Source organism: Podarcis muralis, chromosome 6 (assembly GCF_964188315.1).
Source record: "Podarcis muralis chromosome 6, rPodMur119.hap1.1, whole genome shotgun sequence".
Taxonomy (NCBI): domain Eukaryota; kingdom Metazoa; phylum Chordata; class Lepidosauria; order Squamata; family Lacertidae; genus Podarcis; species Podarcis muralis.
This window is the reverse complement of record NC_135660.1, coordinates 84,777,151-84,799,366: the sequence shown is the minus strand read 5'-3', so window position 1 is coordinate 84,799,366 and position 22,216 is coordinate 84,777,151. Positions and strand designations below refer to the sequence as shown.

The 22,216-nt window shown below is 44.9% G+C and overlaps 2 protein-coding genes and 2 long non-coding RNA genes across 4 annotated transcripts; 2 read left to right on the top strand and 2 right to left on the bottom strand.

Moving 5' to 3' along the window:
* Positions 1-897: 897 nt before the first annotated feature.
* On the top strand, positions 898-17,852 carry LOC114597052 (uncharacterized). Its single transcript, XR_003706685.2, has 4 exons — positions 898-2,682; positions 7,650-7,793; positions 16,229-16,407; positions 17,740-17,852. It is a non-coding gene; the product is annotated as an uncharacterized LOC114597052 (long non-coding RNA).
* On the bottom strand, positions 7,387-17,680 carry LOC114597047 (dual specificity protein phosphatase 13A-like). The gene is made up of 3 exons (XM_028729106.2): positions 16,169-17,680; positions 9,003-9,220; positions 7,387-7,855 (listed from the first exon to the last, which is right to left on the bottom strand). The coding sequence occupies exons 1-3, from the start codon at positions 16,453-16,455 to the stop codon at positions 7,644-7,646; spliced, it is 717 nt and encodes a 238-aa protein (XP_028584939.2). The 5' UTR covers positions 16,456-17,680; the 3' UTR covers positions 7,387-7,643.
* LOC114597050 (dual specificity protein phosphatase 13A-like) lies at positions 16,405-22,135 on the bottom strand. The gene is made up of 3 exons (XM_028729118.2): positions 21,970-22,135; positions 19,500-19,717; positions 16,405-17,894 (listed from the first exon to the last, which is right to left on the bottom strand). The coding sequence occupies exons 1-3, from the start codon at positions 22,128-22,130 to the stop codon at positions 17,707-17,709; spliced, it is 567 nt and encodes a 188-aa protein (XP_028584951.2). The 5' UTR covers positions 22,131-22,135; the 3' UTR covers positions 16,405-17,706.
* On the top strand, positions 20,591-21,706 carry LOC144328061 (uncharacterized). The gene is made up of 2 exons (XR_013393305.1): positions 20,591-20,976; positions 21,563-21,706. It is a non-coding gene; the product is annotated as an uncharacterized LOC144328061 (long non-coding RNA).
* Positions 22,136-22,216: the final 81 nt, after the last annotated feature.

Genomic DNA, 22,216 nt, shown 5'->3' with positions numbered 1-22,216 from the left:
GTGGCATTGCAGAAGGTTAAAAGAGAGCTCCTTGCAAAATGGCCTTCTGCACTGCTACTAAAATACAAAGGCTATTAACAGCCCTGGTGAGCAGAAAAAGTGGATCGCTGACGCCAGATTACCTTTTGCAGTATGATTTGTGTGCATGCGTTTATGCGTCTTGTCTCAAGTGTGCGTACCTACCAAATGATGTGATCCACCCATAACATGTAGGATGCTGGTGGCGCTGTGGTCTAAACCACTGAGCCTCTTGGGCTTGCTGATCAGAAGGTTGGCGGTTTGAATTCCTGCGACGGGGTGAGCTCCCGTTGTTCGGTCCCAGCTCCTGCCAACCTAGCAGTTTGAAAGCACGCCAGTGCAAGTAGATAAATAGGTACCGCTGCGGCAGGAAGGTAAAAAGCATTTGTGTGCACTCTGGTGTCCGTCACGGTGTCCCGTTGTGTCAGAAGCGGTTTAGTCCTGCTGGCCACATGACCTGGAAAGCTGTCTGTGGACAAATGCCGGCTCCCTTGGCCTGAAAGCGAGATGAGCGCCACAACCCCATAGTCGCCTTGGACTGGACTTAACCATCCAGGAGTCCTTTACCCTTTTTTTTTTTAAACTTATCTAGTAAAAGTAAAGGTAAAGGAATCCCTGACTGTTAGGTCCAGTCGCAGACGACTCTGGGGTTGCGGTGCTCATCTCTCTTTACTGGCCGAGGGAGCCGGCGTACAGCTTCCGGGTCATGTGGCCAGCATGACTAAGCCGCTTCTGGCGAACCAGAGCAGCGCACGGAAACGCCGTTTACCTTCCTGCTGGAGCGGTACCTATTTATCTACTTGTACTTTGACATGCTTTCGAACTGCTAGGTTGGCAGGAGCAGGGACTGAGCAACGGGAGCTCACCTCATCGCGGGGATTCAAACCGCCGACCTTCTGATCGGCAAGTCCTAGGCTCTGTGGTTTAACCCACAGTGCCACCTGCATCCCTTGAGGAAAGTTGTCACTCGAGTGAGCTTCAAGGAAGCAGCTTGCCAGTCTAGTCTTCCTAAGCATGACCCACTGCCTGAAGAGTGTGAATCTTTAACAAGCCAACCCCTGGTCTGCAGTGATAAAATTTTCCTCCTGCATGAGGCCATCCCGACCTATGTTCTCCTGGCAAGTCACTTATGGTTGAGCACATTGAAGTCAAACTACTTGGCCTGGACTGATCGAAAGCATGTGGTAAGGGTACTTATCAGAATGGTAAATTAGGCCAATACAAATATCCCCATGCCCCTGAAGAGGGGCTGAGGCAGGGAGAAAGTGGCTTTCCCTAAATATTGCCTAATTGACTAGAGATTTAAACCAGGTCCCCCAGTCCACACTCTTAAAGGAGACAGACTTACTGCATCATGCGCTGAGCTGTTCGAGACCATCTCAAATTTGACAGCCTCTTCTCTCTGCCCCCTCCCCTCCATCCCATAAGGCTTTGCCAATGCCTTGTCATTGCCTAAAAATATTTCATTTTACAAGGCAGCCGTGGAGAACAGATGCTAGAGATTGCATTTTGGCCACTAGATGTTGCTCTGCAACCGCATAAGAAATGAGAGGAAGCAATAACCGAAATGGCTGCTCTCTCATACGACGATAATTCCCCAATTTCAACACTGATAGCATGGCCTTCCTTGTTCAGTGTCCCTGTTCATTGTTAATATGTAGGTAAGATCAACAGAGTTCTGAAAATTAGAATTACGGTACCCGACTAAAGATAGAATTCTGTGGGTCCTGGTCATAATCGTAGATTCTTGAACTTTCATTTGCTGTGAAGCCCATTCTGTGGATTCGTAGATTTAATTGGACCACTATAAAACTTCTGTGTTTACTGTTTAACCGTATGGACTAAATGAAATATGACTTCAGATTATTTTTCTGTATCTCTCTCTCTGTGTTTCCTATCCTTAACACTATATAATGTCATGGATTTAGGGTGTTAAGATGGGTGCCAGATCCACCCTAATCTCCCTTCTATTTCCTAGACTTTACTCTTTGCTGCAGCCTATGTGTGCTGAATGACTACATCCCCACCCATGCCTATCTAAAGGTGACTAATGGCAGGCACTGCAAATGACTCAGATGGCCAAACACACTGGAAACTGGCGTATCGTGTTTGCTTGGAGGCCACCACAGAGCTGGCAAATACATGGGTGTGGTGGAGGGAGAGCATGGCTTGGGTGGTGGGGCAGGGAAATTGTGAACAGTTCATGGGCAGAGAAAGCATGACTCAGACACAGAATTGGCAGGCAGCTTTAAAAGCCACGGGTTCTCATCATACTCATTGTTCATTCACTTTTCTCTCTTTTTTTAGTGCAATGCTATTTTGATCAAATGGATTGATTTTAAAACTTTTTAATCAGCGAGAAGGCTGTGGCGTTTGCCCATTCATTTGAAAATGTTTGAACAGGGGAGAGAGAAAGGGTTAAAAATGTAGAAAATAGGAAAGCCAAAGGCGGAGCCTACCTGTTTATAAAAGGGCTTAGACTGAGGTTTTGTTAGAGTTGGTGGTGGGTAGTTGGTTGGTTTTAGTGGGTTGGTTGGTTGGTTGGGAAGGGCAGTTGGAAAAGCAGTTGGCAGGCAGTTGGAAATAGAGAGACAGTTAGGGCAGTGGGTTCTTGTGTGAGGGGAGGTAGAAGAGACAGAGACAGGATAAAATAAGACTATGAAGGTAAAGAGTAACAATGTTTGGAATGCAGGTAAAGTTTGTGTCTAAAATAAACTACACTCTTCTTTGTTAACGTGAGAACCTGAACAAAAAAAATTCCTTCCAGTAGCACCTTAAAGACCAACTAAGTTAGTTCTTGGTATGAGCTTTCGTGTGCATGCACACTTCTTCAGATACACTGAAACAGAAGTTGCCAGATCCTTCTATATAGTGAGAAGGTGGGGAGGGGTATTACTCAGAAGGGTGGTGGGAATGGGTGATTGGCAGATAGCTGTGATGAGCCTGTTGACGACTCTTAATGACTGCAATAGGTCTTACAGGAAAAAGCAAGGGGTGAGAAGGTGAAAAATGGCTTTGTCATGTATAATGAGATAAGAATCCAATGTCTTTGTTCAGACCAGGTTTCTCCATGGTTTTAAGTTCCGTAATGAGTTGCAATTCAGCAGCTTCTCTTTCCAGTCTATTTCTGAAATTCCTTTGTAGTAAAACAGCTACTTTGAGATCTTGTATAGAATGTCCTGGGAGATTGAAGTGTTCTCCTACTGGTTTCTCTGTCTTGTGATTCTTGATGTCAGATTTATGTCCGTTTATTCTTTGGCGTAAGGTTTGGCCTGTTTGTCCAATATAGAGAGCTGAAGGACACTGTTGGCATTTGATGGCATTTGATGGCAACAGTGTCCTTCAGCTCCCCCTCCCCACCTTCTCACTATATAGAAGGATCTGGCAACTTCTGTTTCAGTGTATCTGAAGAAGTGTGCATGCACACGAAAGCTCATACCAAGAACTAACTTAGTTGGTCTTTAAGGTGCTACTGGAAGGAATTTTTTTTGTTTTGACTATGGCAGACCAACACGGCTACCTATCTGTGAGAACCTGAGTGAGACTAAGTGATTTACTGGGGAAGACCTGGTTGGTGGCAGCGGATTAGAAGAAGAGAAGAGTTTGGATTTGATATCCTGTTTTATCACTCCTTTCAGGAGTCTCAAAGCGGCTAACATTCTTCTTTCCCTTCCTTCCCCACAACAAACACTCTGTGAGGTGAGTGGGGCTGAGAGACTTCAGAGAAGTGTGACTGGCCCAAGGTGACCCAGCAGCTGCATGTGGAGGAGCGGAGACGCGAACCCGGTTCACCAGATTACGAGACTACTGCTTTTAACCACTACACCACACTGGCTCTCTCCCTGGATTAGTGGTGTATGGGTCAATAGTCCGTGAGATGACTGGGGCCTCCGTACAAACCTTATCAAGAAAGCAGGTCTTTAACGTTGTGGGTTTTTTAAACCCAAGTATTTCCAAAAGAGCAGGCAAGAGATGTCACTGCAGCAAAGTCATCTGCCCTTATCTTCTTGCAAATCTTTTAAGAGTTCTCTAGTGCTTGTAAAAGAGAAATAAACAGGGTGTTGTTGTTGCTTTTTAAAGAGTTCTTTGAGTAGTGCCAGCCAGGTTGTAGGGCAGGGGTGATCTGGCAGACATTGTCAAAATCCTTTTTGGATTATAAAGTCTCCCAAAGCTGGAAACAACAATAGACTCAAATATATCGTATTTTTCTGTGTATAAGACTAGGATTCCCCCCAAATAAATTATGTAAAATTAGGGGGTGTCTTATACACAGGTAGTGCCGAGGCCATTTTCTTAAATCTGAGTCCCCCAAAATAGGGGGCGTCTTATACATGAGTGCGTCTTATAGACGGAAAAATACGGTATATGTCTATTTGCTGTTTTGCTCATGATGGGACTTGTTTACAGTGGTACCTTGGGTTAAGTATTTAATTCGTTCCGGAGGTCCGTACTTAACCTGAAACTGTTCTTAACCTGAAGCACCACTTTAGCTAATGGGGCCTCCTGTTGCTGCCGCGCCGCCAGAGCACAATTTCTGTTCTCATCCTGAAGCAAAGTTCTTAACCTGAAGCACTATTTCTGGGTTAGCGGAGTCTGTAACCTGAAGCGTATGTAACCCGAGGTACCACTGTATTGCTTTTATTGTTCTGCGATTATTATTATACAGTATCTTAATGTTTCATCAGTGTTAGCCAGCCGGAGAACACTGTTTCTGGGTGCCATATAAACGCTGCTTACTAAATATTAAAGTTGTTAATAAAGTTTCCCAGCCTGAAAAAATCCAGGCAGGGAAAAGTCTCTGGCAGACAAGACGAAGCATCTCACGATAGCTTCTGGCGTTTTGACGAATGTTAAACGATCCTTTAGCCTTGAAAGTAAAGAGGATAACTTCTCCCTAGGCAATGGCTATTCGCGCCAGTAGTAAAAGGAGGATGCCGGGGTACTACTAATTCTGTAGTGGTTTTGAAGTGTTCCAGCTTCTCTGGGCCACAGTGATACAGAGAAGATATTTATAATGCCAACCATCAGTTGTTGTGTGCATCTGACTGCACTGTGCAACAGATGTAGGGCACCTATATGCCTGCCGATATTTTAAAAAATCCAAAGACTTATGGCCAAACCCAGTGGGAAGTTCTCTGGAGAACTACAAGAATGAACTGGAGCTGTGTTTGATCAATAGGGCAAAGAACTTTATGCCACTGCGCTTTAGGCTCCTTTCTCCTGCAAACCAGAAGGCTTCAGGGAATCAGCTTCCTCCCTCCCGTGGCAGTAGATAAGCAGAACAAAGGAAAAGGAGTCTTCTTACCAGTTAGAAACTTTAATAATCACAGCGAGAGAACAAAGAACCCATCTCCTAGTGTGGCGGTGCTCCCAGTTAAGGATCACACCTCCCTTATTATTAATCCACGTCACTTCTACATGTTGAAATCTGAGTTTGTACCCTCTGTGCTTTGTGTGCTTTCTGTTCTGCCACTTTCTCAGCTCTTCTTGACCTTGGGGAGAGTGGAGGAATGCTTTCCAGAGACAGTGAATCTGTTAACCCTCTCTCTCCCCGTATTTCTTCACCTAGCTGTTCCCCATCCAGTATTTCCCAGCTTCTGCCTTCTGAACTATGCCCCTCTGCAAACCACTGTTCCAAAGCTATACTGTCCTCTTGCTCCTGGGAAGATCCAGGAGCAGGGGGAGGTTCCCACCGTTCCTCCTCAGTGCAGCCCTCCTCAGCACGTTCCCTGACATTCCCTTATCTTGATCCAGAAGGATTTCCCTTTCGATGCGATAGAAAAGGAAGGCATCCAAAGCAGCCATTTCTTCCCAGATATGTTCCTGGAGCAACTGGGACAGGGGACAGTGCCAGGCACAGCGAAACCAGGCAGGTAATGTGCCTTGGATGAAAACTTTCGTGTCCGCTCTTGTGTGTGTTTGCAGCAAGGGCAAATGCAACTTGAAATGCAGTAGGGGGAAATGAACTCGCTGCCTTTTAAGCCACGAATGTGTGCCTAGCCTTTGGTGGCACAACGCAGGCTGCATGACACTCGCAGCTCTGTCATCTTACTGATGCCACCTGAGGTGGGTGGCCACCTCACTACCTCATGGAAGGACCAGCCCTGTATTTCCACAGAAATCTACCCACACCCGGTATTTAACACCAGTCAGATTAAATCAAATAGACAAGGAATATTCAGTGTTGTGTTGGAGGGGATGCCAGGAAACCGGGCACTATGTTCACGTGTGGTAGGGATGTAAATATGTACATTAAAAAAAAAATTGCAAAAAAGTGTTTAAGGAGATAACAGAAATCACTGGGTGAAAGCTGGACGAAAGTCCAGAGGTAGCATTATTATCAATTTACGATGGGGTGGAAGGTTCACAGGCTGTGAAGAACTTGCTCACAAATTTATTGACAGCTGCACGAATTATGATAGCTAGGAAGTGGAAGGGGCAAGGAGAATATAAAATGGAAGAATGGTATAAAGAGGTGTGGGATATTGCTATTAATGATAAATTAACATGTGCCATTAAGGTAAGATGGGGAATACACAGGAGAAATGATTTTGAGGAGATCTGGAAGGTGTTTGTAGAATTTGTACTGTTAAAACGGAAAGGCGGTAAAACCACCGCAAGAGGTGTTGAAATTTTGGGAGGTTGGATAGTTACAACGGTCTCGGTGGTGGGGTGCACATTTTTACTGTTATTTATTTATGATTATAATTTTGTCCATTAAAAAAAAATCCATCCCCAGTAACACATTACAATTTGAGATCTAAATGCATTCCCGTTCTTTAGATAACTATTAATTCAGCGCAAAGGGCTTTCCAGCAGTTAGGGTTCAAAAAGCTCCTTACTTGTACAATCTTATACATTAAAAAAATTGTTCAGTAGCAACATGAAAGCTTATACCAAGAACAAGTTTAGTTGGTCTCTAAGGTGCTACTGGACAATTTTTTATTTTTTAATTTGTATACAGTGGTACCTCGGGTTACATACACTTCAGGTTACATATGCTTCAGGTTACAGACTCCGCTAACCCAGAAATAGTACCTCGGGTTAAGAACTTTGCTCAGGATGAGAACAGAAATCGTGCTCTGGTGGCGCAGCGGCAGCAGGAGGCCCCATTAGCTAAAGTGGTGCTTCAGGTTAAGAACAGTTTCAGCTTAAGAACGGGCCTCCGGAACAAATTAAGTACTTAACCCAAGGTACCAGTGTATATATTTCGACTGCGTCAGACCACCACGACCACCACCTGAATCTTATACATTTCTGTCTAAATATAATGACTTATCTTTGCAAAGTTGTGGTAAGCCAGGATTAGTGAGATGCTATATGTGAGCGCTCTGAAAAATCTGAAAGCACTTTGAAAGCTGCATGTGAGATGCTCTATGGGGGCACTGTGGCCCCTTCTCAATCTTATAAGCTTCAAATTCAATCTCCCTTAAAGAGATCCAGAAAATTCAAGCACCTAACCAGCATCTAGATGTTCTAGATGTCAAGGTCCGCTCCCAAACTAAGCATTCAAAATTCCTGTCAAGATTAATAACGCAGCCTCAAGCTTAATTGCTGAGATTGGCAGCGGAAACCGAGTTCTCTGTCAGATGTTGTCACTTTGCCGTTTTGCTTTCTTCTTCACGTTACAGAAGCTGACACAGCCTGATCTTGTACCGTAGCTCCAGATCTAAGTCTTGCAGCTGTTTCAGGAACCCTCGGTTCGGGGAGATGGCTCGATTCTGCAGGACCTTTCTGACGGCGTCAGCCAGGGAGAAATTCTGACAGATCATGAGGTAAGCCAGAACCAGGGCTGCTGATCTGCTTCTGCCTAGAATGCAGTGGACCAAGATCTTTCCTGGAACGGAGATGAAATGGTTTAAGAAGAGAGCAACTGGGAACTCCTTTGAGCTCTTCCAGTAGGGGATTTTGGGGGTTCCTAATTTGTATTAAATACGGACGCGGGTGGTGCTGTGGGTAAAAGCCTCAGCGTCTAGGGCTTGCCGATCAAAAGGTCGGCGGTTCGAATCCCCATGGCGGGGTGCGCTCCCGCTGCTCGGTCCCAGCGCCTGCCAACCTAGCAGTTCGAAAGCACCCCCGGGTGCAAGTAGATAAATAGGGACCGCTTATTGGTGGGAAGGTAAACGGCGTTTCCGTGTGCTGCGCTGGCTCGCCAGATGCAGCTTTGTCACGCTGGCCACGTGACCCGGAAGTGTCTTTGGACAGCTCTGGCCCCCAGCCTCTTAAGTGAGATGGGCGCACAACCCTAGAGTCTGTCAAGACTGGCCCGTACGGGCAGGGGTACCTTTACCTTTTTTTAATTTGTATTAAAGCAATCCAAATTGTCAAGTGGCTCTGAAGCTCACTGGGTGACCTTGGGCCACTCATTCACTTTGTCTCTCAGTCTGACCTATCTCAAAATGGTTGCTTGTCTGCCCCGGACACCAGCATCCCATGCTATGCTGCTGCTAATACCTAAAACATCAGTGCAGCGGTTCCACCAGGGCAGGCACCCACCATTTGATAATGGTTTTTTTTTATTAGTTTTCAATTGCAGTCCAATAATAGCTTCATTATAACAATGCCAAATTATAATACAATTATGAACACCAATTGTTCAAATACCAAATTATATAATTTAGGTGGCCCCCCACGTGCTAGAATGGATGGTTTGATGATTTTCTTTACTTCTGCGTTCTAAAATCTTATTAATTTCAATTACATTCCGGTCAAAATAATAATCCCTTATACAACAACGGCAATATTAATAACTTCTATTTGTGTTGACACATTAAATGATTTATAAAACTGCAAGAGAGGCACTCAAACTATATCCTTGTTCTTCCTGTGTATGGCAATTCTGTCCGTGGTGTTTCTTCCTGTCCTTGTAAAATGTTCTGTCTACCTTTTCCCGGTTGTTGCTGTTCTCCATCATGCCTGGGGCGGAGCTAATATCCCATTGTTGTTTCAGAAACTTCCCCATTGCTCCATCCCAAGGCACTCACCATTTGGTACACTTAGGGCTTTGGTGATGAATTCGGAGGCAGGGCGGAAGTGTATGCTGAGGTCAAAGTCTGGGGAGTCTTCTGCTGCTATTCCATAGTAATGGAACTCTGGTCCGTAGAATGTTTGGTTTCCTTTGCTTCCCCAGGCAGCGTGTGCGGCATTCAGTATGTGAGTGATACCCCGTTTCCTTAGCTCTTCCTTGTTGTGTGCCGCCGTGCTGCCGGGAAACAGATATGAAAGTGGGCAGGTGAGCAGAAATGAATCCCATGCCCTTATTTATTTATTACATTTATATACCATCTTTGGGACGTGGGTGGCGCTGTGGGTTAAACCACAGAGCCTAGGACTTGCCGATCAGAAGGTTGGCGGTTCGAATCCCTGCGACGGGGTGAGCTCCCGTTGCTCAGTCCCTGCTCCTGCCAACCTAGCAGTTTGAAATCATGTCAAAGTGCAAGTAGATAAATAGGTACTGCTCCGGTGGGAAGGTAAATGGCGTTTCCGTGTGCTGCTCTGGTTCGCCAGAAGCGGCTTAGTCATGCTGGCCACATAACCCGGAAGCTGTACGCTGGCTCCCTCGGCCAATAAAGCGAGATGAGCGCCGCAACCCCAGAGTCGGTCATGACTGGACCGAATGGATTGGAAGAGTTTGGATTTGATATCCCACCTTTCACTCCCCTTCAGGAGTCTCAAAGCGGCTAACATTCTCCTTTCCCTTCCTTCCCCACAACAAACACTCTGTGAGGTGAGTGGGGCTGAGAGACTTCAGAGAAGCGTGACTGGCCCAAGGTCACCCAGCAGCTCTGCATGTGGAGGAGCGGAGACGCGAACCCGGTTCCCCAGATTACGAGACTACTGCTCTTAACCACTACACCACACTGGCTCAGTGTTACTGGTCAGTGGTCCGTTTCCCTTTATACCATCTTTATCTTCCAAGCATCTCCAGGTGACTTACAGGGTTCTCCTCCTCCCAGATTCACCCTTACAACAACTTTGTGAGGTAGGTTAAGCTATGAGTGGGGATTTGAACCCTGATCTCCCAGGTCCAACACTCTCACCATTACAAGAAGAATGGCAACTTAAACTGATGGAATATGCGCAGCTTGCAGATCTAACATATAGAATAAGAGAACAAGAAGAACATACGTTTAGAGAAGATTGGGAAATGTTTATTGAATATATGGGGGGAAATTGTGTCTATTTGAAAACGCTGGCAGCATTAAGATAAATTCAACAGTGTAAATAAGTTTTGATGGATGTGATAATGGAATACTGAATGGTTTATTTTATGTAAAATATGCAGGGATTTATGTTGTGCAAAATGAACCACGGAAAGAGAGGAAGGGAAGTCATCGATATTTTAAGGTTGTTTAAGTGAATATCCTAAAACGTAAAACAGAAATTTAACAAAAATTATAAAACCAAAACCAAAAACACTCTCTCCATTATGCCACACTGGCTCATCTTCTCATGGTGGAAACAGTGATACAGGGCTTAGTTTCCGATGAATGAGAAAGTGTTGGATATTGATTATTGATTTAAACAAATATGTAAGAAGAGCATAGTGAGTGCATATGCATTCCTTTCAGGAGGCAACGCAACTGCTAATCCCACTTCAAATTCCTAGAGAAATATCATTATCATTATTGCCACAGCTCCCAGACCCAAAGCTGCATCTTCATTTTTTCTGAGGTCTGGTGGGCCAAGCCTTTCCTGTGGCAGGCCCTGTCCTGTGGAACTGCCTGCCAGCAGAGGCTTGATAAGAATCATCCCTGCCTACTTTCAGATACCTGTTTAGAAAACTGCTATTTAAATACGCCTCTGAAACATGAATTCCTTGCCCCCAACCAACCTTTTTTTTAAGTGCTTCTCCTGATGTTTTGGTCCCATGTTCTAAGTGTGGTGTATGTGGTTCTTCCATGCATGTTATCCTCACATGGGACGTGGGTGGCGCTGTGGTCTAAACCACTGAACCTCTTGGGCTTGCTGATCAGGAAGGTCAGCGGTTCGAATCCCTGCGATGGGGTGAGTTCCTGTTGCTCTCTCCCAGCTCCTGCCAACCTAGCAGTTTGAAAGCACGCTAGTGCGAGTAAATAAATAGGTACCGCCATGGCAGGAAGGTAAACGGTGTTTCTGTGCGCTCTGGTTTCCGTCATAGTGTCCCGTTGCACCAGAAGCGGTTTAGTCATGCTGGCCACATGAGCCGGAAAGCTGTCTTTGGACAAACTCCAGCTCCCTCAGCCTGAAGCGAGATGAGCGCTGCACCCCATAGTCACCTTTGACTCCTCACAACAACCCTGTGAGGTAGGTTAGGATGAGAAACTGTGACTGGACTTTCCCCCTCTGAAATCATAAAGGGCAAGAGAGCCATGTTAAGATATCTGGGCTTCAACTTCTTCGGAAGCCTGTGACTGATCTTTTGTATATAGCACAATGGTCTCTTAATCGAGATTTGCAGGATTTTCCTGTAAAGGCTGATGCAATAGAGGGCACACTTTGAACCGATTATCTGGATAAACCTCCTCCAGTATGGACAATCACATTCGAAGGGCACAGATATCACCATGTGGTTTCATTAGCGCAGGGCATTCTCTGTGTCCTGCCGTGAACTACTGCCGAGCTGCACTTGGCACAGATGAACGGTTTTCTGAGCCGAGGGCTGTGGATAATGTTTTCATAGAGATGTAATCATGATTTCATCTGGACAGGAAGGGCACACACACAGAAAGTCGCCATCCTTCCTTTTGAAACAGATGTTGCATGTGAAATGTGCCGATTTTATACTAGGTTTACGTCTTCAGAATGAAGACAGGCTGCACTAACAGAATCGCTGTTTGGATTTGTTGTTTTATTTCCATAACGGGGAAAGCTTTCTTTCATTTGTGGCTCCTTGAACATATGGACAGGGTATGTTCCTGATGTTACGACAATCCAGTGGATTGCGTAAGCTTCCCCTGGCAGGATCTCATCAGATACTTATTTCAAAATGATTGCCACTGATCTGAAAGGGTTGTGCTTTCAGCATCTCTTTCTGTCCTATTGATAGTGTCAGGGAAAGTTTAAATAGAGTGTAGGGTAGGATCAAATTCCAATAAGGCAGATCTGCCTGTAGTAGTATGAATCACCGAATCAGAAATCTATATTTCATAAATTAATACTGACGTATTCCAGTGAGGCAGTTTTGTGGCAACTTATGAGAGTCCTGCAGCTTCGTAAACACTAATAAGATTTATTGAGACAGAAGGATTTGTAGTTAGAGGTTCTTTTTTCAGATGCCGAAACGGTTGGTCTTAGATAGCAGTTTCCCCTTTGTCCCATCCTTTCTAGACGTGGTTCCGAGCAGTTTTGCAATTGTTCCGCTGATTTCCCCTGGAAAACACACTTTTTACCGCTGAATTGGAACGAACGGCAATTCACGGAAAACACAATTGCTGTTTACATACCCTCCAACATTTCTCTGATGAAAATAGGGATGTCCTAAGGAAAAGCAGGACATTCCGGGATCAAATCAACTGATTATTTCCTTCTATTGGTCCACAATAGAAAGTGTTCTCTCATACTGTATTACGGTGTGGTACGCTGGTTTGACAGAAAGTCCCTACAGAGGGTGGTGAAGACAGCACACGATATCATGGGCTGTGCCCTGAGTCCGCTAGATGTTATCGCAGGGAACATTCTCATGGATGACTCACACCCTGGCCAGCACCTTTTTAATCTCCTGCCCTCGGGCAGGAGATATAGAAGCATGATAAGCTGCACCAACAGGTTAAAGAACAGTTTCTACCTGTGGGGCGTGAGGCTGCTGAATGGAAGACAGCAACATTGCAGCTGACGTTTGGGGTTGGTGGTCATATGACAGCACACAGAGTGTAACAAGGACTGAGAGATTGAGGGGAGGGGGGCTCGTTTAATCTCACTGTAAACAAGTGGTACAGTGACAATAAAGTATTTCTATATTTCTATAAATCAGAAACTGGGACAGATTCTGTAAATCCGCGACTGTCTCTGGAAAATAGGGACACTTGGAGGGTCTGTGTTTGGTCCAAGTCAGTTGTAAACTACAGGGAAGCAGTGAGGCAAATGGAAGTTACACAAATTAGATTAAGATATATAGCAAGAAAATGCAGCAAGAAAAACCCTTTACAATGACAAAAGGCCAAGGAAAGATACAGATAATAGGAGATGCAAAATACATACGAATATGAGATTCAAAGAGAATGGGTGTGATTCTTCTGCAACTGACTGCACCTGATTGCAAATGAGTATAGCAAAAACAGTATAAACTCCCTCAAATGGGACAAGTACTCCAGATCTCTACCAAGTCTGAGTTCCTTTAGTTGCTAAACTAGTGGAGTCTAGCTCAGTAGCTTCTTCTTGGAAACTTCTTTTTTTTTATAACTCTTTTTAAAGTACTATTTTCTATCCCATAGGGTAGACCTCAGTGTGGTCAGATCTACTTAATTCTATTAACAGTGGATTTGTCTGAATGCTGGCCAACACTAGCTTTTAAATGGTCAGATGAATTAAATAGTCTAGGAGCTTGCAAAGGGAAAGGTTCAGTGACAGGGTATAACTCTTCTTTCCGATAAGAGGCTGAGGCGGCAAATATCAGAGGAACCTGGATGATTTATTTAACAAGCTTGGAACATGTGGTCCTAATGAATTATTGCTGCTCACTCATGAGACGTTTTGACCAATAGCAGGCGCTGCATGGACATCTTAAATAGCACAGCTTTATACAAAATATGCTGTTAATAGCTAGCAACAGGAAGTGGCCAACAATGGAGCCAAATGATGTGGGATTCCTGCATTGCCCGGGGGCTGGACTAGATGACCCTCGGGTGCCTTCCAACTTCCAACGTTTGCGATTCTATGGGACTGGGGCATAGGGAACTAATGCGCCATGGCCATATGTGTTTGTTGCTGCGCTTGAGTGATAAGGGAGCTCCTCTGTGGCGTCTGCAGCAGAGGTTTGAGTGCCAGGTGCTCCAACTTTTTGGGCCCTAACAGTTCTCCCTTCCACTGTTGGAGCTTGAAATATTGTCTCCAGCTTCCCAGCTCCAAGTCCTGTCGAGTACTATACTAGCTGATGGAGTGGGGGCCTGGTAGTATCATTGAGTACCGTATTTTTTGCTCTATAGGACGCATTTTCCCCCTCCAAAAATGAAGGGGAAATATGTGTGCGTCCTATGGAGCGAATGCAGGCTCCTTGGCTTCAGCGATAGCAATGCGAAGCCTCCGAAGCGCAGAGGGAGAGCTCCCTCTGCGCTCCGGGGGCTTCGCGTTGCTTTCACTGAAGCCTGGAGAGCAAGATGGGTCGGTGCGCACTGACCCCTCTCGCTCTCCAGGCTTCAGGGATAGCCGCCTGAAGCCTCCGGAGCGCAGCGCGAGTTCCCGCTGCGCTCTGGAGGCTTCAGGTTCCTTTTGCTGAAGCCAGGAGAGCAAGACTCTCCTGACTTCAGCAGAGAGGGAAAGCTGTGCAGCGCCCCTTCAGCCAAGCAGGAGGAGAAGTGGAAGGGGCTCCGTTTCTCCTGCCGCTTTGCTGAAGGGGCGCTGAGCAGAGAAGGGGAGAATTTTTTTTTCTTGTTCTCCCCCTATAAAACAAGGTGAGTCCTATGGTCGGGTGCGTCCTATAGAGCGAAAAATACGGTATATTTTGCAGTGTTGGACGGGGCTGTTGGGGAAGTGCTCTGATCATCCCAAAGTCATTTGCTGCTTGCATTTTGACTCACCATGTGGGTGACTCTGCCTTCCCATCCTGGATTGAGTGGGCGTCAGAAAAGACAGGCACGCAGCAGTGGCATTTCTGTGATAACGGCGAGTATAGGATTGCTCAACCCAGACAATTTGGTAGGGGATAATGTAACTTGGAGAACTTACAGTCACATGACGCTGTATCCAATTTGCAAGAACACGGAATGTTATTTTTTTGCAGACGGCTTTAGTTACCCTTTAGTTTCTGTAGGCTTCGGATCAACTGAAATCCATCTGCACCGGAATTTAGAATGATACATTATGACATGTGCCAGTTGCCATGACGGGACTGGACTCTAGTGTGTTTGCTTCTCAGAACTTCTGCCTTCAGTCATGTGACTTCTTGCAGATATCTAAATCATTTAACTCTCTAGCATCTTTTCTTGAAAACAGAGGCTCAGTCTAGTGGTTGCGTATCCCTTTCAAGAGCAGAGGTTGGGATCAGTTGAGCACATTATACTCTATGCCATTTCCTACCTCAGGGTTCAGATCTGATTTTTTTATGCATCAAAGGTTGACAAGCGCATGCTAACTGTATAATTAATCCACCGTATATTTGCCAATATAAAATGCAGATAATCACTCCAGAGGATTATACTTTCAAAATACAGAGCAGGATAAAACAATATGAGCTGTATTTGTAAATTGCATATGGATAGAGGAGCAAATTCTTGGTGCATAAACATATAACTAATCAATAGAATATTCAGACATACAATCTGTAACCAGGCCCACAGCTAGGGTTCCTGAGAAACTCAACCTTCAATTTAGAAAGTCCATCACCGCTCATGTTTCTTGAAGACGTGCATTTTAAATTCGCCAGTATAAGGTTTCAGTAGCCACTGGAATTTCTGTACTCTGCTAGGCTACCTCACTCGGCCGCAGATTTCTCAGTTTGAATACCTTGTCTACATTCCTTGCATCTTTCTCCATCTGTCTGGATATCACACCTTGTTCTCACCCAACTGTAAATTCTTTTTTTAAAAAATCTGTATCTAACACAGGACATACTGGGCACCCCAAATGCAGAGGGCGGTTTGCATCACTTGGGTGTAGATAGGACAGGTATTCTGGGCAAAGAAAGTGGGTTCCTTTGCTAGAATTTAGATTTTCAGTTTTAGCACATAATAAAATATATTATCTTGTGTCTCTGTGATAGGACTGTCTGTGCTGTTCCTGCCCCAGTCATATACAGATTTTTGTAATGTGCTTTCTGTTAGGAAGGTTGTCCAGGAATTCCCACCCATGTTGAACGACAGAGAAAAACAAGGGAAACTCTTTTCAGACTTTAACTTCAGCGTGCACAGATCTGTCCTCCGTTAGCAATGTGAATTCATTGGTTATAACATTACATCGCTGTACAGTACCTTTTACCCCACGCTCAAGCCGCGGCTTCGTTCCGGGTCACACTTACATGTTGCCTATATAAAGATTGGGCCACACTTCATCTATCTCATTTAATTCCATCCTGCAGCTGTCCATCACATGCTCCAACTCTTGGACGGAGGGTGAGGCGGATCTGCGGCTGTTCATTTTGCAAAAGGGGGCGGTTGTCTTTGGAAAGGGGTCATCCGTTGTCATGCGATGATACATGGTCGTTGCAGAGCCCCAATGAGCTCCAGTTACCTTTCGACATTTGACAGGGAGAAGCAGGTGCGCCTTTTGAGAGATGTCCCTTTTTCGTCCCCTGCCCATCCCCATGCCTAATGTGGGAACAGCCTTTGCTGACACGGCAGCACAAAATGCAATAAGCACAAGTGGAGATCAACATCCTATTTTTCCTCGAAATGGAAAAAATAGTTCTTTTGAGTTGAATTATATTATTATGTACTCTGAAGATCGTTATGGAAGATCATAGAATCATAGAGTTCAAAGGGTCCTGGAAAGTGATCTAAAGTGGTACCTTGGTTCTCAAACTGACTCAGTTACAGATGTCCATTCCAAAACCAAAGCGTTCCAAAACCAAGGCGTGCTTTCCCATAGAAAGTAATGCAAAACGGATTAATCTGTTCCAGACTTTTAAAAACAACTCCTAAAACAGCAATTTAACATGGATTTCACTACCTAGCAAGACCATTGATCCACACATAAAATGAAAGCAATAATCAATGTACTGTACTATAAAATAAATAAGACAATATTGTAGATGATAAAAATTAAAATTACATTTTTTTTCCTTACCTGCACTGATGATAGTCATTGTTTGGATGGGGGGCTTTTATTCATTCCTGCAGTCACACCATCAATCAATCAGTAGCTGAACTGGGTTCCACACAGTCACAAAAACAAATCAACCCAAAAAAGCCTCAGAAACCAAAACGCAAAATAAATAGCAAAAACAAAAGCCCAAACTTAATCCGTTCCGGAAGTACGTTTGACTTCCAAAATGTTCGAAAACCATGGTGCAGCTTCTGATTGGTGCAGGTGCCCCGGAAACAATAGATGACAGCTGCATCGGACGTTTGGCTTCTGAAAAACATTCGAAAACCGGAACTCTTGCTTCCAGATTTTCGGCGTTTGAGAACCAAGGCGTTTGAGAACCAAGGTACCACTGTAGTTCAGTCCCATGCTAATGTAGGAAACCCATTGCTGCAGCATTCCTGATAAGTGGCAATCCAGCCTCTGCTTAAAAACCTCTAAAGAAGGGGAGTCCATTTCTTTCCAAGACAAGCTTCCCCACTATTGAACTGCTTATTTGTAAGAAAGTCCTTCCTAATGGAGGAGAGGGGTTCATTGGTTTGCTGAGAGTTCGCTGTAGAGGTTGCTTTTGGTGGGTGTTGGGGGCTCGCCTTGCCTCTTGGGTGGACCCTGCTAACACTACGCGAAATAGCCATTATTTCTGAGAGCATGGCTACAATTAGAAAAATACTACAATGAACACATTTTAATGAAAATATTCCAGGACAGTGAGGCTTGAAAATAACTTGCGTTCCGGGGTGCTTGCTTAGTGCTTTATTTGCTGAGCTGAAGGTCCAAATTTCTCAGTTGCTTCAGGAACCCTCGGTTGGGGAAAATCCACCGACGTTCTTTCACTGCCTGAATGGCTTTAAGCAAAGAGAAGCGATGGTAGATCATGAGATATGCCAGCACCAACGAAGACGATCGGCTTATCCCCACTGCGCAGTGCACTAAGATTTTGCCTGAAAATGAAGTAAACCACATTTTTTAATCATCTTAAAAGATGGCATTTTTAAAGTACAGAGAAGACAGAATTCAACCATTTCTGAAACAGGTACATTTAACTTTCTGCAGTTACATTAATACTGGATAAATTTAGTCCCCAATTCTGATATTATCTTCATTTATGCCTAAATGTGGGGCCCTACTTTACATTGTTTGTGTCAAGTTAATGGAAATCTTCTTGGGCTTACTTCACAGTTTAGCTAAAATCAATGTTTGGCAGAAAAAGCACTGTATGTATGTATTTGTGTGTGCGCACGTTTAACAGTTTTCTTTGTTGGATTCTGATGAATTTTCAGTGCTGGGATAAACTGCAGTTTCAAAATGTACTTAGGACAAGATTGAAAGAACAGTGAATCTAGTAGTTTTTGGCAACAGGGTTTCTTATATTGTTTTTTCTCAAGCAGTGATAAAAACTCACAGCTCTTTTGCCACCTGGGCATAAAAGAACAGTAAACGGCAAAGTTAAATGACCCCTGGACGGTTAAGTCCAGTCAAAGGCGACTATGGGGTTGCGGCACTCATCTTGCTTTCAGTCCGAGGAAGCTAGCGTTTGTCCACAGACAGATTTCCAGGTCATGTGGCCGGCATGACTAAACCGCTTCTGGCACAACAGGACACCATGATGGAAACCACAGCACACAGAAACGCCGTTTACCTTCCTGCTGCAGTGGTACCTATTTATCTACTTGCACTGGTGTGCTTTCGAACTGCTAGATTGGCAGGAGCTGGGAAAGAGCAATGGGAGCTCACCCTGTTGCGCAGATTAGAACTGCTGACCTTCTGGTTGGTGAGTCCAGGAGGCTCTGTGGTTTAGACCACAGTGCCACCCATGTCCAGAAAAAGAACAGTGACAAAGGACAGAAGATTTAAACATGGTTTCCAATGTGTCGTGGCAATGTGATGTCAAGGTGATAAGGAACTCCAGTGTTTATATATAATGTGAGAGGAGGGTAGATAATGACACACCGGCATTGGAGACACCTGGAACCTCAATATGTTATAGCTATGTACAAATAACAAGGAAATGGGAACCAGATGAGCATACAGTGGTACCTCGGGTTAAGTACTTAATTCGTTCCAGAGGTCCGTACTTAACCTGAAACTGTTCTTAACCTGAAGCACCACTTTAGCTAATGGGGCCTCCTGCTGCTGCCGCGCCGCCGGAGCACAATTTCTGTTCTTATTCTGAAGCAAAGTTCTTAACCTGAAGCACTATTTCTGGGTTGACGGAGTCTGTAACCTGAAGCGTATGTAACCTGAAGCGTATGTAAACCGAGGTACCACTGTACATATGAGTAGAGAAATGGAAGCAGGAGGTAGGCAGAGAATTTAAGAAGCCAATAATCTCTGCCTGGAAACAAAGAGAAGGTCGGGGAAGAGGCACAGGGCAAAAGCTGCTCAGTGATCCCTACAGGGCAGCCATCAAGTAAACCCCAAATCAATGAGAGAGCTGAACATCTTTCCCCAATCTCCAGCTCTCCAAAAGAAATGGCAGTGAAGTCCCAAATTGCCAGCACAGCACAACATAATATGAACATTTGTGACGCATGTTACTTCCCTACCTCCTGGTGTGTTCAAGGCTTTGTGTATGAATTCTGCCGCAGGGTAAAAATATGGAGTCATATCAAAATCAGGAAGGTCAAAGGCTGGTACACCATAGTATTCGATCGTTGTGCCATAAAACTCGTGGGATCCTTGGCAAAATATTTTGCCGTGTGCAGCATTTAAAACATGGCTGATGCCCATTTTCCACAAACCAAATCTGTTGTGGGCCATAACGCTGGATAGAGAAAAATGAAACAGAAAGTGAGAGGCAGACTTAACAGGTAGGAAAAGAATCCTGTTTTGCTTTCAGGCTTCTCCCTCTGATTTGTGGCTCAGATCCACTTATTGTATGGAGAAAATCTCCCACGTTAAGGAACAGAAAATTCAATTATGATGTAATGAATGAACATTCTGGAATAAGCCAATGGTCCATCTGGTCCAACATGCTGTTCTCCCATTGGCCACTTAGATGTCTCTGGAAAGCACGAAGTAGGATCTGAGCTCAACTTCATTCTCCCCTCTGTGGTTTCCAGCAACTGATATTCAGAATTATACTGGGATGGCAGAACATAGCCATTAGGGTTAACAGCCATTGATAGCCTTGTCCTCCATGAATTTGCCCAATTCTCTTTTAAAGCCATCCCATAATTTAATGTCTTATTATGTGAAGAAGTACTTTGTCCTGAATCTTCCATCATCTGGCTTCCTTGGATGTCCCTGAATTTTAGGGTTAGGCACCAAATCCGTTAAGCGCATCAATGGACTTGGAAGCCAGTGTGGTCTAGTGGTTAGGGGGTCAGGCTAGGACCTGGGAGACCAGGGTTCAAATCCCCACTTAGCTATGTAGCCCACTGGGTGACTTTGGCCATTCACCAATTCTCAACCTTAACCTGCCCCACTGGGTTATTGGGAGGATAAAATGGGGAGTGGGAAGAATCGTGCAGGCCATCTTGAGCCCCTTGGAAGAGAAGCAGAGTATAAATGAAATATTTAAATAAGACCCTAGTACAGAATCCTCTGAGCCACTTTCCCTGGAGACGGTAGCCCAGATAAACCTCAGGGTACCACTGCCCTCGCCACCAAGGGCCTCCTATTCCTCAAAACCCGATCATAACAACGGACAATGGACCCAACAGAAAATAGAAGCGAGATGGCGGCATGCTAGATTCCAGGCTGCAGCACAGTCCCTTTAAATTGCTATGGTCCTTGGGAAGCAAGTAGAGCCAGGAGGAGGTAGGCAGGTCTATGCCTACTAAAAAAAGACCAAGGAATCTGTTGGAATACCTGGTTTGCTCCCAGTGATCTCTCCATGTCTTTTGCCCTTGTTTGCCAGTTCATGGTTCCTGACCTGGGACCGAAATACTGCCATCCCTGCCTGGATACCATCAGCCTGAGAATGCTCGCTGGGCTTGCTTACTCCCAAAACGTCTGTGGGCTCAGCCTCACCAGAACTGGACAGATCTATAAAGACATGGTTTTACACTGGAGTTAAAGGTAAAGGTAAAGGAACCCCTGACCATTAGGTCCAGTTGTGACCTACTCATCTTGCTTTATTGGCCAAGGGAGCCGGCGTACAGCTTCCAGGTCATGTGGCCAGCATGACTAAGCCGCTTCTGGCGAACCAGAGCAGCGCACGGAAATGCCGTTTACCTTCCCGCCAGAGCGGTACCTATTTATCTACTTGCACTTTGACGTGCTTTTGAACTGCTAGGTTGGCAGGAGCTCACCCATTGCAGGGATTCGAACCGCCGACCTTCTGATCGGCAAGTCCTAGGCTCTGTGGTTTAACCCACAGCGCCACCAGAGCAAGGCAATTGAAATGACCCAGAGAGCCAGGGAAAGGCAATGAGAAGCTACAAGGGAGGACTAGGTCTCTGAAGCAGTGCTTTTTTTTCTTTAAAAAAACTGTTTAGGGGTACTCTCATTTTCCTACTCATATTGAAATACTGCCCCTCAATGAGGCCAAACTTAGATTCACAAAATATTTAGGGGTATGCGTCCCCCTGCATCCCCCCCCAGAAAAAAGCACTGCTCTAAAGGGTACAGAAGCCATACTGACTGAACTCTTTTGCCCCTTTAGCCTTCAGCCATGTCTCATCGCAACTTGTGGGGGCTAGAAATGGCTTTTTGGAAGAAAAAGTAAGATGATATATTCAAGAATCCAACATTTTGTTCCAGATTCTGTGTGGCATCCTGAATGCACAAAATAAAAAAGATAAAATGCTTCAGGCTCGTTAACAATTAATTGCAAGACTGTATTGCAAAAATCAGATAACATGTTAAGGTGCAATTTCCTCCAGTCATGTGTCAGAATGCCCCATTGCTTTAAATGAGGTACAGTCATGCATAACAAGGTACTGGACTCAACCAGATCACAGAATGACGCATTCCTTGGAAGGAGCATTGACTTGGCTGCAGTAGTTGCGTTGGAGGAGCTCTTAAGCACTGCCCAAAAAATGCTGAGCCGTTCCACGGACGTATACTTACAGATCTCCTAAGAAAAGGTTAGGCCATACTTCATCAACATGGCTACAGGAAGGCCTCCCAGTATTCAGGAACTGTTCTAGATCTTTAAGAGTGGGGGTCTCAGCTGTGGATGTTCCAGAACACTCAGGGTCTTTGGAGAGGGAGACACACTCTTCAGCCATCCTTATCAAAGTAGCAACTGAAACCTGAGAAAGTGGTCCAGGCTTGCTTGTTTAATGCGCTCTTTTAGCCTGTGTGCTTGTCATTT

Excerpts from the sequence above, each read along its gene's own strand:
- LOC114597047 (XM_028729106.2), bottom strand. The coding sequence starts at position 16,455 with ATGGGGATGGGCAGGGGACGAAAAAGGGACATCTCTCAAAAGGCGCAC. Across the intron at positions 9,221-16,168 it reads AATCTTTATATAGGCAACAT|CACGGCGGCACACAACAAGG; the intron begins GTAAGTGTGACC and ends GTTTCCCGGCAG. Across the intron at positions 7,856-9,002 it reads AGCCCTAAGTGTACCAAATG|GAAAGATCTTGGTCCACTGC; the intron begins GTGAGTGCCTTG and ends TCTCCGTTCCAG.
- LOC114597050 (XM_028729118.2), bottom strand. The coding sequence starts at position 22,130 with ATGGCTGAAGAGTGTGTCTCCCTCTCCAAAGACCCTGAGTGTTCTGGA. Across the intron at positions 19,718-21,969 it reads AACCTTTTCTTAGGAGATCT|CGTTATGGCCCACAACAGAT; the intron begins GTAAGTATACGT and ends TTCTCTATCCAG. Across the intron at positions 17,895-19,499 it reads AGCCTTGAACACACCAGGAG|GCAAAATCTTAGTGCACTGC; the intron begins GTAGGGAAGTAA and ends CTTCATTTTCAG.